The 18,335-nt window shown below is 29.1% G+C and overlaps 1 protein-coding gene across 2 annotated transcripts in view; it reads left to right on the forward strand.

Moving 5' to 3' along the window:
* The window catches only part of pcm (pacman), a 101,035-nt gene that overhangs the window by 76,210 nt on the left and 6,490 nt on the right, over positions 1-18,335 (forward strand). The window contains exons 25-36 of one of the 2 annotated variants that reach the window (XM_067278735.1): positions 213-311; positions 8,389-8,568; positions 8,647-8,732; positions 8,952-9,038; positions 9,125-9,263; positions 9,332-9,521; positions 10,751-10,947; positions 14,269-14,565; positions 14,803-14,940; positions 15,023-15,143; positions 15,849-15,939; positions 16,018-16,102. In XM_067278735.1, the coding sequence (XP_067134836.1) occupies positions 213-311; positions 8,389-8,568; positions 8,647-8,732; positions 8,952-9,038; positions 9,125-9,263; positions 9,332-9,521; positions 10,751-10,947; positions 14,269-14,565; positions 14,803-14,940; positions 15,023-15,143; positions 15,849-15,939; positions 16,018-16,102 (1,710 nt within the window). The remainder of the gene's footprint in view (positions 1-212; positions 312-8,388; positions 8,569-8,646; positions 8,733-8,951; positions 9,039-9,124; positions 9,264-9,331; positions 9,522-10,750; positions 10,948-14,268; positions 14,566-14,802; positions 14,941-15,022; positions 15,144-15,848; positions 15,940-16,017; positions 16,103-18,335) is intronic. The other variant, XM_067278745.1, reaches the window with a different exon arrangement.

An 18,335-nucleotide genomic window follows, 5' to 3' on the forward strand; every position in this document is an offset into this window, starting at 1 on the left:
AACAAATCCAACAAATCAGATTTCATTTAAAATATAATTTGTTCTGTTGGAAGTTTTTTTTATTAGAAAGTAGTTGATATTTGACTGGGAGTTTTAGAAAAAATTATTTTTAGTGATAAATAATTGACTTCTATACGTGTTTGTTTTGTTTTTACTATGTATCAGTTGTTCTCTCCTTTAAGTGATTACTGATTATTGAACTTTCTTTTCAGATTGTTGATTGCAACCTTGTGGAGAATAAAGGATATATAAAAATTAAAGTAGAAATTCCCAATCATCCAGATTTCAGAGAAATTATAACAAATGAAAAAGTAAAGTTTTTAATATTCATTTTTCAACTTTGTGCTGTACTAAAGCATATAAAATAGTTAATTTCAATCCTACTTTATAAAAGTAATACAGTGGAACCTCGCTTAATGAGCACCTCTCATAACAAGTAATTCACATAACAAGCAAAACAAATTGTAAAAGAAATGGCTCACTTAACAAGTGACGAGGAGAGGGGAAGTCTCAGACTGTGTGCATGCTACTTCAGTCTGTTTAGCACTCGTTCTGCTAGCATCTTGGTATCGCTTGTGATCACACATTTTTCCAAACTTGTGTTCACACATATTACATATAAACATCAACAACCATAGCCCATTATATAATAAACATACCAAACGATATGCCAAATTCTTGGGCTATGTAAAGGCTATAATTAAATATTCAATCAATCAATCAAAACTTTATTCATACTAGGCTATTGCCTGTTATAACAGGGTGGTATAATTAATACCTAAACACAGTAAGCCACCACTAATTTTAACATAGAACATAACCAATTTCAACATCTTATACTATTTACATATTTTTGCTAACAATAACATTTAATTATTTTTAGTTCAGTTAGTTTGCTTATTTTTTACTCGCACAGTTACAATGAATTTCTGAGCATAATTATATAGTTTATAAATCGTTACAATCTTTACTGTATGAAAAAAACCATACATAGAATTTTCCATAGTGAAGTTACCTAGAGAGTGAAGATTGTAACAGTGTCGTAACTCTAGCCTCCTTACACTTACAAAACATATGAAATTTTGAGATGCTACAAAACATATGAAGATGCTAGCAGATTTATTATTACAACTTGGACAGTCACAATTAGAATATTTGTAAAATTTATTATTAATTATTATTGTCTCTTTGTTTAATCTAAGTTGGATAAAGAATTCTTTAATATTAAAGGGTAAGTTTGTTAACATATAATTATTATTATATGGATATTCCAAGACTGTGCTATACCACTTTGGCATTTTCTGATAATGAAGATCTTCGATATCCTGAGATGAGATTTTTAATACATTTTGAATCAGATGGGCACTTATCTCTTCACTTATCTCAGGTATTTCCATAAACGGTCCTATAGAGAAACCATAACTATTAAGAACTTTTGATAATTGACCTACCCAATTTCTACACTGTACATTAAGCCTTGATTTATGATATAATTGCCTCAATAAAATAGCCGGTAGATTTCCACTATCTCTAATCTTGAAAAAGAATTTAATGTATCTTTTTATAAAAAATGCACATAATTTAAATCTATTCAATTCCAGTCTGAGTGCACTACCAGGTAAATTATATTCTAACATAAATATTTTGCGGATAAATTTATTTTGAATTATGTCGAGTTTCTGATAATTAGTGAGATTCCAAATCAGTGAGACGTAGTGTAGCTTATAGCATTCACAATTATAGAATTAAACAATTTAAAATGAATGTAAGTGTTCTTTTATGTTATTAATTAAATTGTTAGCTTTAACTATGAATTTTTATATTGTTTTTCAAAAGATGGTGTTGGTGTCAAAGTAATTCCTAAGAACTTAATTTCTTTTACCACCTTTAGTTCATTGTTATTAAAATAAAAATGACATATACTTCTTGGGAAGTCTAGACCCATTTCTAAATATCATTATAAATGATTTACTAGAACTAATTTTTAATTTCAGTTTCTCAAAGTACACTTTCAATGATTGTATTTTCCTACGTAAGGCAGTCACTGTCGGGGCAATTATCACGACATCATCTGCATAAGATATTGAATGAAGTACTTGTTCATTGAATATGAACCCATCATCATCCCTATCAAAGCAATTGTTCATGTCGAACGTATAGAACAGACATGGGCAAATGTAGCTCTGAGAGCTGCGTGTGGCTCTTTTTGAGTTACATGCGGCTCTTGCTGAAAGTGTTAACTTCTGCTTTTTATTATTATTTTTACAATTTTATTTCCACAATTTTGTGAAAATATGTAATTATATATATGTAATATTTAGTAATTTATTTCCAAGTTGGTGCAATAAATTAAATTGACATTTCAAATCTATTCTTTTAAAACAAGTTTTCAACCCAGATGGGGGACACTTTATGCCTTACCATACTATCCGCCACGATAGTACAGAACTGCGGCTCCCATGCATTTTGCAAAACCTACATTTTGGCTCCCACTGAACTCTTGCTTGCCCACCTTTGGTATAGAAATTATAAAGATGAGGAGACCAAGGATCTCCTTGTAATAAGCCCAATCTATCTCAAACGATGGCTGTTGCATATTGTCTTGCTTGATTATCACATCATAGTGACCAAATAAAGTCCTATTATTCTCACTAATTGTTCTTCTGCTTGGTATTGGATCATCATCTTTTGTAAATCTGTAATACTCACAGAATTGTATGCCTTTTCAATGTCCAGGAATAATGCAAACACCTTTTGTCTTTTTCTATGAAGCTGTAACTGGATAATTGCAATCAACACAAAAAGTGCCAATTGAGTACCTCTGTCCTTAATGAATGCAAACTGAATGTCATTTCTGTAATTATTTTTATTAATCCACTCTATAAACCTTGTCAGTAGAACTGACGTAAACATTTTGCAAAAGTAACGCAATTGGTTGGTAATTATTTGGTGATTTTTCTCTCACTTTTCTTGAACAACATATAAAATACTACTTTGTTCCAGGCATTTGGGATCATACCTAAATTGTAAAAGCCATTGAATTGTCTGACCAAGTAACTAACAATGTCCATTGGTAGATTTTTAATTATATAATTGGGAATGGTATCACAGCCAGAGGCTGTATTTTTCTTTAGTTTTTTAAAACAATGATGTAGATTCTCCACATTAAACACCTTTTTGTGCAATTTTTCCTTAGGTATAATTCTTTCCATGATATTTTCTCTGTTTTTACTTTTATAATCATCTGAAAATCTCTTAAAATATTGGTACCAACTACCATATGGCACTCGACTTATATCTCCAGTTATTGAAGATCTTCAAAACTTATTTACAGTACTCCAAAAATGCTTTTGTGTCTTTTAGCTCATTTAACTTGTCACTAATTTCAGAGAAATATTTTTTCTTTTTCACTTTCACAAGATTTATATACAGTCGACTCTGCATAAGTCAACACCCAGATAACTCATCACTCATCGGTTACGTAGTCAGTTTTTGGTGGTCCCAGCCGACTTGCATAAGCATTAATGTTATTAACCTTAAAAAACTCAGTTTACTCGACATCGTTTAACTCGTCACCACTGGATAAATCAACATACTTTTTCTGTTTCACACTTTTTAGAATTCTGATAAGTCAACTCCCCTCCTGAAAAAATGAGTTCACACCATACAATAAGCTGTGTGGTGTGAACTCATTTTTCAGGAGGGGGAAGTTGACTTACCAGAATTCTAAAAGGTGTGAAACAGAAAAAGTATGTTGATTTATCCAGTGGTGACGAGTTAAACAATGTCAAGTAAACTGAGTTTTTTAAGGTTAATAACATTAATGCCTATGCAAGTCGGCTGGGATCATCAAAAACTGACTACGTAACCGATGAGTGACGAGTTATCTGGGTGTCGACTTATGTGGAGTCAACTGTATATTCTCTTATTTTCCATGTACTTCTTCCAAGATAATCCTAAATTGGTTTTTCTAAATTGTTGTAGACTCCTTCATTTTTTAATCTTATGATAGTAACATGTATTATCAAACCAATTTTGTTTGTATTTTTATAACTTATTCCTTGGACATCTCTTAAACTGATAAGATTCTAATGTTGCTATTAGATTGTTGTAATTATCAATCAGTTTATATTCCTTCTCTTATAATAATATTTCCCTAGTCCTGTTAGATATTTCTTTTATAAATCTCAATTTATTAAATATTCTACCATTGACTTGATTTAATTTCTTTTGGTTTTGTATATGGTTCTGCACAGTACTTACTCCTTCTGTATTTCCTCTTAATTCCAATTGAATTGGAAAATGATCGGATTCATCTATATTAACTACAGTCACCTTCCTGCACTGATCTAAAACAAAATCAGAACAAATGATATAGTCTATTGTAGATTTGCCACTATGAGATATGAAAGTATATTCAGTGGGAAGATCACTGTTAAACCTACCATTTAGTATGAATAATTCACTTTCCTGTACAAAGTCCAATAAGATTTTCCCGTCAGTATTGACTATTTTCTCTTTAGATACTCTCTTATTATTGATGTTAACTTTTCTTCCTTTATACTTTGTATTTAGCTTCTCTCCTATTTGAGCATTGAAGTCACCTCCTATAATCCACAGATTTGTAAAATTTGTCCACTGGACAATGACTTTTTGGATTTCTTGAAAGCTGGCCTTTTTATCTATTAACGGAGAAAGGTATATTAGTGTAACATCTAATCATGACTCTCTCCAAAATGTCTTGAGTCTCTATCCCAGTTCTATAACAGTAAAAATATATTTTTCAGTTATGTGGAATTGTAATAACTCACCAAGATTTCTTTTAATTAGCAATAATAGGCCTCCAGAAGGTCGACCAAATCTCTTTATCCTCTGTGCTTTGCTGATTAATACCATATATTTCCTTTCAAGATATTCTTTATCTTCTTTATTCATATTAGTTATCCATGTTTCTGTAAAAACAATTATTGAGTGAATATATATTTTTTTAAAGTATCTTTGTATAATTTTCCTTGTAATCCCTTGTAATTTGTTCTTTCAAAAGCAGAAGGCTTGAATGAGTTATCATAGCCTGTCAGGTTTTCCGTATTCCAAATGTGATTATTGTCTAATTCTATTTTTTATTGTCTAATTCTATGAAAGACACAGTAAACACTCTGAATGTAAAATTCAGAGTGTTTACTGTGTTTTTCATACCATTTACTGAGTTTTCTAAAGTCTTTGTCAAAAATGACCTAATTGAATTACTTTCTCCAAATTGGCATCATACGTATATATTATCTTATTCTTTATGTAGTAATCGTCCCTTACTATAATTTTATTTCCATTAATTTTTTCCTGTTTAATCACGGCTTGTAGGTTTTTTCCTTCTTAATATCGATCTTCTACATAAATCTGCTGTGAAAACTATTTTCCTTCTCTCCTCACTATTAAATTTAGCTTTCGTTTTCCAGAATTCTCTGAGAGTCAAATTTCTTACATATATGGAATCAAGTGTAATTTTCACAATAAGTTTTACTTCACTATTAGTTAACCTAATTAGACTTTCCATGGAATTGTTCAGTAATTCCAAATCCAAATTAATAAAATGATTAATCTCCTTTATATAGTCAGTTGATTTAAACAAATAATTTATAACTATGATATTTTTATTTGTTCTCTCATTTACCAGTCTGTCTATTTCAAATTCTAACGTACCTTTCAACCACCTGCTGTTTCTGGATATTTCGTCCAGTTCTTCTATCTTATGGATAATCTTATTTAATTCTCCTTTAAAACCTTTATTTTCTTCTTTCAGTGAGTTAATTTCTGACTTAATAGCTTGTAATTCTATATTCAGCTGCAAAAATTTTTCCTGTATTAACTCATAGATTGCTTTTAATGTGTATTGGGACTCTTCTACTTCCTGTGCTTCTATTTCTCTTAATGACTCAAAATAATCTTGTATTTTCATATTTCTCATAGTCTCTGATCTGTCTTTACAGAAACCCTCCTCAATTTGATAATATTCCTCGTTCAATATATCCACCAGCTGCTTTGGAATTCTCTTTGCATGGTCTACCATGCTCTCTGTTTTGCATTTTGGCCTGATTCGCTTGCTGCAGTGAATGAGGTAATGGGCCTATTAATAATTATCCAATCCTTCAAATGGGTCATAATTCACTTCCTTATGTCTTTTGTACGCACCAGAACACTATTGCTCTCCACTAAAAAATCCGCCAGTACCACTGCCGGCCTACTCACACCCCCATAATTAAATATTAGAAATTCATTAATTTGACTAGAGGTAGGCAGTTATGCTGCCATCTTGCATTAAATTTAATGACCAATTCCAAATTAAATTTTAGAAATGTCTAATTTAAAAATTAATTATTTATAATTATTAATGTAATACGAGATGGAAGCATAACTGTCTACTTCTAGTCAAAGTAATTAATTTCTATAATTTAATTATAGCCTTTACATAGCCCAAAAATTTGGTTATGAGAGATATTTTTTTGTTTCCTGCAAATCAAATTTGCATTCCAGGTTGGTTCATTCTGCTCTAGAAGAAAAGATGAAGATGATTCATGCTTCTTAACAATGTATATTGTATAATTTTCTTTGAATAAATGTTATACATAAAATATTTGAGTATTTTTTTGGCATGGAATGCATTATCATGTTTTACATTAATTTCTATGGGAAAAATTGTTTCACTTAACGAGTGTTTTGCATTACGAGTAAGATTCTGGAACGAATTATTCCCCTTTACCGAGGTTCCACTGTATACAATTTTTACTCTATAATTTTTAACTTTTAATTTTTGTAATTATATTTTAATTTTGTTAGTTATTATTATTTTATGGAGATATGGTTGTTTTTGAGGGGAGGCCAAATAGCCATGTCATGGCACATTGTCTGTAATTAAAAAATTTAAATAAATAAATAAACTTTGAAAATGGATTAACTGTATTTTATATAATTATAGATAGATTTTTTAAAAATTTTATTCATTAATATAATCAATGTTATATCTCATAGCCTTTAGGATTAACTAAAATTATATATATATAAGAAAGCAAGCAATATATATGTTATGGGCCAAGTGATTAATAGGGCATTATTTATAATGCCCAGCCATTATGAATAATGACTGAAATGGCCATGTAGTTTGATAAATATTAATTAATTTATTGAATTGACCAGACATTTTGAATAAAGCTACATTCCCTTTGGGTAATTTGATTTTCAAAAAGAAACTCCACTTTTTTCATTAAGAATTATTTATATTTTGTTTCAAATTGTTCCAAAGTATTTTAAAAACAACATGTGATTTATAAAAGTAAGTGCTATCAACTGTATTAATTAAACTAATATTAACAAAAAGTCTTATTAACAAATTTATACTTCAATCAAAAATCAACTTAAAGGAAACTTATGAAATGTCATTTTTGGTATAACGTTTATAAAAAATTAAATATTTCTTTAGATTATTTATTCAAACAATTAAGACTCTGATGACATTTGCTGATATTAACTCGTTTAATTAGTTGTTGAAGAGGTTATTCAAATCATTTAATGTTTGCTGCATGATCATTATTTTTTTGAAAGAAGTAAACACTATTTTAAGAGACAAAAATAAAATTAAAATGTTGCACAAGTTTACCTGGTCACATTATGAAATAATGTGGCCAATAGGTAAACTTAAAATTTGAAATTAAAATTCAATAATAAACGTATGCGCAACTCAGACACAAGAGCTGATTGGCTAGCACATGTCAAATGCTCACTTCTCAAAGTATTATTATCACCTTGCCCAACCAAGTGATAGCTGTATTCATAGTGACTGGTCAATCTGATAAATTATGATAAAAAAAACCTGAAATTTATTACAGTGTCCAATTTTGTTTGTCGTCATTCATAATGGCCAGGCATTATGAATAATGCCTGTATTAATCACTTAGTTTATAATATTTATTTTATATATTTACCATTTTCAAATTTTTAATTTAAACAATATATTCAAATAATACTGTATAAAGTAATACTGCAAATTGTATTTTGTCTTCCTATTAATTTTAATATACCTGATCAGAATAGATTGATTTAATTCCAATAAATAAACTACAGGAGCATATTTTTGCATTATAACTCATTTATTTAAATAAAAAATCAAAAAGTACTTATGTAATACTGATGATATCTAGAAATTTTTGATGATAGTTGATGAATAGATGTAAAATTCTGTTTTATTAATTTTGCATCATTTTAAATTAAATAATTTATATGTTTATGTAAAATGACAATAAAATTGTTAAAGTGATCATATTAAATTTATAATTTTTAATCTCTTAAAGATTAAATTGGTTATTACTTTGTATTAAAGAGAATTTTTTTTAAATCCAGTACATATGCATGAACAACTATATGCCAGGATATCTAGTAGCACGGAAGCTTGGAATAGGCAGTTATCTATTTTCACGAATGACTGGAACATTTTTTGTTCAGACTAATTCTCGAGAAAGCATGAATGCCAATAAAGTGAATATAGGATTAAATTTGAAGTTTAATGCTAAAAATGAAGAGGTGAAAGTTGCTTATAAATGTTTCAATATTGAGATCAAAAATTTTTATATGTGGAATTTAACATATATTTGTTTTTAGATTCCTGGTTTTTCAAAAAAGTCAGATGATGGAACTTGGTTATATTCTGATAAAGCACTTGAAATTATGGATAATTATTTGAGAGAGTAAGTTGACTATTTTTAAATATTTTCAGAGATCTTGTTTTGAATATTTATATTTACGAACTGCATATATACATCAATATATATACTTTATATTGTTTAATATAAAATAATGATATATATAATAATAAAATAATGGATATGTTATTTAGTTATTAAATGAATATAATTTAATAGATAAATATAATTTGAAGTATACTCAAATATAACTTTTTAATTTAGGTTTCCTGAATTATTTGAAAAGCTAGTTACTTTGTCAGATCATGATATAGTTCATATAAGCAATTTATTTTCATCTGAAGAAGATGGGTATATAAACAATAATATATTAGAAAATATAATAAATATTTCTATTTAAAAAATTAGCTTACTTATTTTAAAATTTAATTTTTAAGAAAGGAAATGCTGAAAAAAATCACTAACTGGTTGAAATCTCAACCATGTGCATCTGTGGAAAGGAGAAGTTGCAATGCTAGAGTACTAGACATCTCAATTGTAAAAGTTATTGAAGATGTTGTTGACAACAATCAGAAAGTAAATAGATTTTATTTGAAATCATTTTTATTAAATAAAAGATCAGATGTATATTTATTCCTCTTTAGAGTGAAAACAAATCAAAGTATGTCTTGACATTGGAAAAGCCAAATCTTTTATATTGTCCTGCAAATACAGTTGGATGGTCTGCACCAGATCCTCAAGCTAAGTATGAATTATATGACAGAGTTATAGCAGTACAAGAGAATCATACAGTACCATTAGGTACAAGAGGCACAGTCATAGGAATTAATGAAAGTAAGTTTTATTTACATGAAATGCATATTAAAAGTTTAATGCAATTTGTTCTTTTTATCTTTATCTATGATTTTTATCAATTATAATTAACTGTTAACAGTTAATTATAATTGTATTAACAGTATATAATTATATAAAATATAAAAGGGTTGTTCAAATGAAATATAGCCTGAATCATAGAGTCACTGGTCACCATAGCAGGATTACAGTAAACACAACATAATGACAAAGTTGTATTAGCTATTGTAAGAAATCATCTCCTGCATTCAGACATGTGTCCCAATATGGTTCATGTTTGTGTATACTCTGTATAGAAAAGGAAAGGCTGCTGGATGAACCATAGTTACAGCTTCTTGGATTTACTTTAGATCTGAGACTTTTAAGAAACTTTCTGACAGCAATGTCCAAGCACCTTAACTGAAGGTTCATTCAGCAGCCATTGCCTTTCTTGTAGAGGCTATACACAAATCTTTGCTGCATTGGAACATGTGTCTGAATGCAGTTTAGATATTTCAATTCAAATTCAGTTTGACAAAAAATTTAGTGAAAATTTTAAAAATTTCAGCAGAAACACCAGAAAAATATGCACAAATCAATTTTTGAAACTTCAAAAACTATTCTTGTTAACAAGGATAAAATGAAAATATCATATATCACATTGCAGAGATGTTCCATTCATTCATTCCAATCTTCAAAAAATTGCTGCTTTTTGACACTTCTCTCTGCATTATTCAGAGAAACTTTTAAAATGAGTTTGTAATAAAAATGAAACTGTTTATCCTTCATGTATGTGAAGTACAGTATGTTTGCTTCTTTTTAAATAAGAGACGGACTGTAACAGACTAGCATGAGTTAGAGCAAGTTTTGGTTTTATGATGCAAGGGGCCATGTCCATGTCATAGAATCTAAAAATTTAATTCTAAGTTTTTCATAGTTTATCTCATTCTGATAATAGAAAAAAATGTTTGATTATTCAGGAAATTATAATTAAATTATTTATTATTCTTGTAATAACACAATATCAAATTAATATCCCTAATTTTACATATGAATTTATTTTTAAATTTGGCATTCATATATATTAAATTTACAAAATTTTAAACCTACTATACTTATAATGGGAAAAAAACAATCCTGATGTATATAGAAACTTAGATTATGTTTAAAGATTAATATTAATTAATCTTAGAAACATTATTAAATGTAATATGTTTTTACTTATTTTGCAGATGAAAAACAGAATGAAACTTTATATACCATAGTATTTGATAATGAGTTTACGGGTGGTCTTGAATTAAACTGTTCTAAATCAAGAGGTTATCAAATGAAACCTTCTGATTTAATAAATATTTCTTATGGAGAAAGAGTTAATTTACTTGATATTGGAAAGAATTTTAAGTCCAACCAACAATCAATTTATAATGAGGTAGATTTTATAGTTTTTGTTTTTTAATTTGTAAAAAATTTTAACTTACATAATAAGTTTAAACTTAATCAAAATACATAAAAATTATCTATCTAATATATAAAAATTTATATATAAGTTTCTTAATTATAAAATAATCTATAAATTAAAAAGTAAATCTGTATACTCTTTGTTTCATAAACAGTATATATTGTGTATATGTTACAGTAAAAACCCGTTTTTAGTGAAAATGCGTTTTAACTAGTTGAAACTAGTTTTTATTGGATGTCATTGTTGAAACTAGAATTTACTGCTAGTCAAAAATGAATTTCAGTTAAAACTAGTTTTAACTAGACAAAACGGGTTTTAACAAAATGGCTTAGTAAAAACTGTTTCAACCAAGGTCATTCAGTTAACACGTTCCTATAGTGTATGATGAATTTCGTATCGCTTTAACAACCTCGTGAACAAACCTTTTCCCAAAGGCATTTATCATTTTGTCTATGCTGATGATACACTTCTGGCTCTTGGAGCCAATAGCAGGTGAGAAATTGAACACACAGTAAATGCATTTTGATTGATCATTTCTATTACTAGTTTCTTTTAATTTACTAAGCCTAAATTTTGAACATTTTAGTAACTTAAATCACACAGGGATTGATTATGTAGACTTAGTCCAAGATACTGTATTCCAAATACAATAATAAAGTCTTCATAATCAATTAATGTATCTCTGTATGATTTAAGTTACTAAAATGTTCAAAATTTAGGCTTAGTATATTAACAGGAAATGCACTTTGAAACAGATCTCCAAATGAGGATTAAAACAGAAAGTAGACTTTAACCCCACTAAAACATGTGTTATGTCCAGTAGGGGAAAAAGCCCCAGTCTCTACAAAAGAGGGCCCACTATACAAATGAATGGGAAATCCATAGAGATAAGAAAAACTAATGGGATCCACCATATCCAGAATGTAAAACAAACTTCAATGCTTGCTTTCCAACCTCAGAGGGATTGCCAAACAGAGAAGCCTGGAGCCTTAACAAAGAGGTGCTGATCATTATTTATGAGGTGGCATTCATTTGTAAGATTTCATATGCAGCTACAACCACAAACAAGATACAACCCCAAAAACCATGTACTAATGGCCCAAAGAACTTCCACCCTGACACTCAGAAAGACCTTTAGAACAACTTCCACTGAAGCTCTCCTAGTTGTCTTAAGAAAACCATCCATAAATCTAATCATAGCAGAAAGAGAATTAAGATATGAGATAAGAAAAGGACAGTACCTAGATATTTCAAGACAGACTTCCCCGAGAAACAGCTAATGAGTATAAGTCTCTCCTTCAATACAGTGAACCTTTTGCTTCATGGAATAAGATCCCAACCATTCTGGCAACTAAACTCCTGAGGAAATGTGTCACAAAAGTTTTTACAGATTGCTCCAAACAAGAGACACACAGGAGCAGTCTTTGTGGCTTACCATCAAAATGAAGAGATCTATCATCAAACTATTAAATTGAAATAGCAATTGTAATATTAGGTGTATAAATATGACTCTGCCCTTTTTTTGGTAAATATAAGACATTTGTTTGTTTTTAAAATGAAAGAAAAATTTAATTAAAGTATTTTCCATCAGAAGTTACAACATTCGCCCATCTGTCAGGCAACAAACGGATTCCATGAAGGAAGAAGTCTGGTTGTTTTGAAGCAATCCAGTTATCAACCCAATTTTGAATATCCTCATAAGTTCTGAACTGTTTTCCTGAAAGGTCATTCTGTGTGGATTGAAACAAATAGTAATCTGAAGGAGCAACATCTGGAGAATATGGCAAGTGGGGCAATACATCCCAGTGAAGTTCTAGAGTTTCCTTGACTGATTTTGCAATATGTGGGCGAGCATTGTCATGTTGGAAGACAATTTTGTTGTGTATTTTGGCATATTCTGGATGTTTTTGTTTCAATGCTTCATTCAATTTGATTAACTGTTGTTTGTAACGTTCAGCATTGATTGTCTGACTCTGTTGCAACAGCTCATAGTACATGACACCCTTTTGGTCCCACCAGATACACAACATAACTTTACTTCCATGAATATTCTGTTTTGGCATTGATGGACCTGGGTCACCTGGATGCACCCATGCCTTTGGTTGTGTAGGATTGTTGAAGTGTATCCATTTTTTGTCTCCAGTAACAATTCAGTGCAAAAAACTTTTCTTTTTTTGTCTTTGGAGCAATAATTCACATATGGTTTTTTGACATTCAATGTCTCTTTCTTCCAGTTCATATGGGACCCAATATCCTTGCTTTTGTATCATTCCCATTGCACGTAGACATTGGGAAATACATCGTTGAGAAACATTTAAAGCAGCAACCAGTTCCAATTGTGTTTGACAAGGATCGTCATCAAGTAATGCTTCTAATTCTTCATTTTGGAATATTTTTGGTAATTTTCCGTGCTCTTTGTCATGTGTATCAAAATCATTATTTTTAAACCATCGAAACCACTCTTTGCATGTTGTATTGGATGGAGCATGTTCACCGTAAATTTTCAACAGCAAATGATATGTTTCTGCTGCAGTTTTCTTTGAAATAAAATAATGAAGCAAGACTTTCTGCAAATGCAATTTTCCTGGCACAAAACTCGACATTTTTAATCAAATAAAAATAATTATTGTTTATACTTTAAACAGATGTCTGGGATTTATTTTTGAAGAATGCTGTAAAACCTTTCAAATAAAAGTGTTGCCAGAATCACTTGCATGCAAGCAGTACTACTAATGCCATCTATTAAAAAAGGGCAGAAACATATTTATACACCCAATAACTTTCAAGCTGAACTCATGGCTATTAAAAGAGGTGATTGAATAGTCAAATCAAATCTATCAATATGAAGAAATTCTGATCCTAACTGATAGCAAATAAGCCTCAAGCAAGTCTTGACAAGGGACAAGGAAGAGTTAAAAAATTAAAACAGTCAAAATTTAAAGACAGTGAAAACAAAACTGCTTCAAATGGATAAGCGCCCACATCAAGCAACATTGGAAATGAAAGGGCAAATATCGTCACTAAACAGGCAGTCGTGGAACCAATAGCAGTTCAAGGAAAAACAATGAAGAAAATTCATTAAAACATTGCAAAATGTCAGGATTGGATTGATGAAAGCAGCTTCAGCAATCCGACCCCAACATTTTTTGTATTGCTTCACTCATAATTGTTTTATAAATGCTAATTTTTATATAGTACAGTATTTTTTTGACTTAATACAGTTAATGTTAAAATATCTTTTAGAAATTAAATTATAAGATAGTGAAATATAGTTATTAAATTTATTTATAGATTAATATTGATTATAATCAAAAATATAATGGTGAGGCATCTCAACAGGAAAAATATTTATGGGGTAGTCCGGAACAAGGAAAACTAAAGAAACGAACGTTTAGACAAAAATATGTTCCTCCTCGTCTACAAGGATCACCCCGCATCTCCTCTGATAAAATTTCTATTCTAAAACAAGAAAGTGATAATTCTATACAATCTAATGAGATGGCTCAAAAATCTACTTCATATAATATGAAACCTACAAGTCCATTACAACAACTTAATCATTCACCACATTCTCCATTTATTCCACAAGTAAGTATGAGTTAGTAATATGAGTCATGAATAGAAATACATATTATTGTATTTCTATTGATAATTAAATCTAACGTAAGAATTACATTTTTCAACTTTTTGAAAATCATAATACAGCATTTAAAATAGTTATTTTAAAAGCTTCAACATTATTTTAGACCTATTTTCTATTCAAATTTTCTCAAATTTTATATAACATTATGAATGATTATATTTATCAAGAAAATTTTTACTTAGGATCGTGAAATGAATGAAAATGAAACTCCTGAAAAAACTAATGTCCAGAAATTTATAACACCTAAAGTACCAACAAATCATGCTAAAGATTTTTCACAAAGAACTGGAACACAAGATTTTAAAATGAAACAAACAAAAGTAATTATATGAAAAATTGAATTTTTTAATCAAAAAAGTTTATATAAATTTTTTCATTAAATATAAATTTTCATTTTTTTAGATAGATGATTTTGAAAATATCTGGGAAGGCTTACGACAGACTCGAGATCCATTTCCTCCTCAGCCCTCCGGTGGTCATCCTGCATTCAGCAAGCAGTTATCAGTTGAAGAACTTTTTCAAGGTTGTAGCAACTTCTATCAATTTCTTTGTTTTAATCAATTATTGTTTCAATTTAATCTTTTTTTATAATTTGATTAACATTTAATTAAAAACAAATATATTTAAAATTGAATAAAATGTGATGCTTTAAATTTATTTTATTTTATTCATTGGTGATGGTAACTCAATTTTAGAAAATATAAAATAACTTTTAAAGCAAGGGTGGGCAACCTTCAACTCGCAAACCAAATCTGGCTTTTAACAAGGTTTTAATTATAACTAGTTATGTATATATTTTTATTTTTTACTTACTTTGTACATATTGTAAATTTTTTGTTTTATTATAATTATTGTTAATCATTTGTATAGTTCTTAATGCATGTATAATTGTTAACATTAAGAGTGGAAATCAACTGTCTATGGACATTTCCTTAACTGTACCATAAATAAATAAATATTGTATTAATAACATAGATATGTTTCATATCTATTGTTATTAATCTCTTTTTATATTTTGTTAAAAAGTTAATTTTTAAATTGAAAATTTTACTTTGTACTGTTTAATGAATTCACAGCGAAAGTTTTATATACAATAATTTTTTTTTTCATATATTTGGCATAGTTTATCAATAAAGATAAATTATAATACAGATAATACAGATTGTAATACAGATAATTTAATCTTCAGCTATATAATTTTATTTGCATATTTTAAAATGTTTTATAGGAGCAAAAGAAGCAGAAAATGCAATTAATCAGTCCATATCATTGAAACCAAATGCATATTCTTCAGACAAAATGTTAAATCGGCATAAGAGGTATTTACATTGCAGTTATTCAGAATATTAATAAGTTATGTATACAGATAAATAAAATAAATTATTTTTTATTTCTAGTTGTGCTATTACAGAATTAAATAATCTTTCAAATTCACTTTGGAAAAAATCCCCCATTTATAAAGATCTTACTGCTGGACCAATGGTTAGTATATATACAGAATATAATTTGTATTCGAATATAAAAATTATCTACAAAATACTAATGTGTGAATATGGGAGCACACGGATGTTCCCTAAATGCCACTTACTCATCGAGTTGGTGGAACTCACTCACTTTGTCTGCTGGATGGCTTTAGGAGGGCTATTTCATGTGGGAAGGTTGTGAGTAAGTCAATAGGTGTCCAGATTCAGAATAATAGACAGTTTGACAGGTTAACAAATAAACAAAGCATTTATTGAATATCTAAAGCTAAACATACAAATGGGGTTATACACAGCTAAATATGGTAAAATGCAATTACTATGTATATTATTTACAAAAAGGGCTAATCTACTAGCTATGCCTATTTCTGTTGAGAGTTCAGAGACCACTAACAAAATACCTCTATGCATTGATGGAGAGCTATATGCGACGATCGGTTCCTGTATGGAAGTATCATAGTCCTCATCCACTGTCTTCTTGGGCAGGATTGTGAGACGGGAGACAAAAATGCGCACTTAGGGTAAATACAACTTCCAGTCAATCGCCCTGAGCTTCCGGTGACTCCAGCTTTTATATCATTAGCGTGGAAAATGGGTCACGTGATGGTCCGTTGCTTATGATGACTTGCATTTTTTGGAACAGTCATTTTGTAACGGACTGCCTTCGTTTCACAACATGTTAACTTTCCCAAATGATTGTTGACATCAGAGGTGACATCCAATCCGATGCTATGCAATGAGTTTTTTCCTAATGACAGATGTTTACATTAAACTTCCAAACAAATGATTTAACATTCTTTTTAAGCATTTTTTTCCAAATTTGCGCCTTTTACATCTGCACTCTCACACTAAGAAATAATTTTTAAGTAATAATTATAAAATTTTATTATATTTGAACAGAAGTAAGTAGGATTCAAATGTGAAATAAATAATTAAAATTCATACATTAATTCTAATTTATGTGGATTTAATATAACTATTAATGACTATAAAAAAAATTTAAATTTCAAAAGTATAAGATAAATATTTTAACCAAATTAAAAATGAATATTTGAAGTAGTTACTGGATGTGAGGCATACTCTCTCATGCATATATCATTTAATTATCAATAGTTTCTAATCAGTTATAGTCAATAGTCAGTAGTGTTGAATGTTAATAAATTTAGTTTAATGGGATAATGGATTGGTTTCATTCCTGTTGCCTCTAAAAAAAGATGCTTTGAGCAGGAATGCTGTGAATTTTGGCAGGTACTTTGGAAGATGTAACAGCATAAAAGGTACTTCTGTATACAGGATGTAATGATTTCAGTAATATTTGTTATTTTTTGTTAAGTGGGATTAAATCTGAGGGATATGATTTATCTTATGTTTCACTGGTGTTTTCACCATCATTGCAAAGACTCATTGACAATGGGTATACAGCTGTTAATAATCTAAATAATTGGGTACTTGCAGATATCTATTTAAAAATTCTTATTTTGTAATAACATCTAAAGTTTACATACAATATAGCATTTAAAAACATAAGGATACAAAATTATGAAAAATATAAATATAATTTTTCTATCAAGTTGTTTCAAATTGGATACATTTTGTAACAAATTTTTTAGTTATAAAATTTATTATTTTATTATGCTATAATTGTCATAATTGGTTAATAAGGTGAGCCCTGGTCTTATTCACATTGTTCATAATTAGTAGTACGGAAATGAAGACACTTCTTTTAAGCATTTCAACTGACAAACAATGTATATGATAGCACCTGCCATGCTGGAATTCTGACTTTGTGCACCACAACCATTAGTAAATAAATTGGCAGTCTGTACTTTCCTTTTGTCATATTTCAGCAGCATTCTAAACAGTGCTGTTGATATTTCAAAAGCACCTTGACTGCTTTCACACTCATTCCAAGTAAAGCAATAAAAGTCCCAAAAAAAAATTAAATTATAAATGAGCAAACCTTTTGTAAAATATCACACTGTCATTTCATATAGACAAGTAGATGACTTGTTGAAGATTAAAACATAAACAAAGCAAGCTTAAATTTTTTGATTTCACACAATACATTTTTGGAAGCCGTATGTTTACCAGAAACATCTAATCATTGGGTAGTTTTGCAACAAAGAGGCATAGTCTAGATATACCTTTTAAAATCATATAAAAAATACAGTTTTCATGGTCTCTCTCAAGAAATGGCCATAAATTATATTTTCATTGAATATTTGAGAAATGAC

Source organism: Centruroides vittatus, unplaced genomic scaffold, assembly GCF_030686945.1.
Source record: "Centruroides vittatus isolate TY-2023 unplaced genomic scaffold, ASM3068694v2 contig_1168, whole genome shotgun sequence".
NCBI lineage: Eukaryota > Metazoa > Arthropoda > Arachnida > Scorpiones > Buthidae > Centruroides > Centruroides vittatus.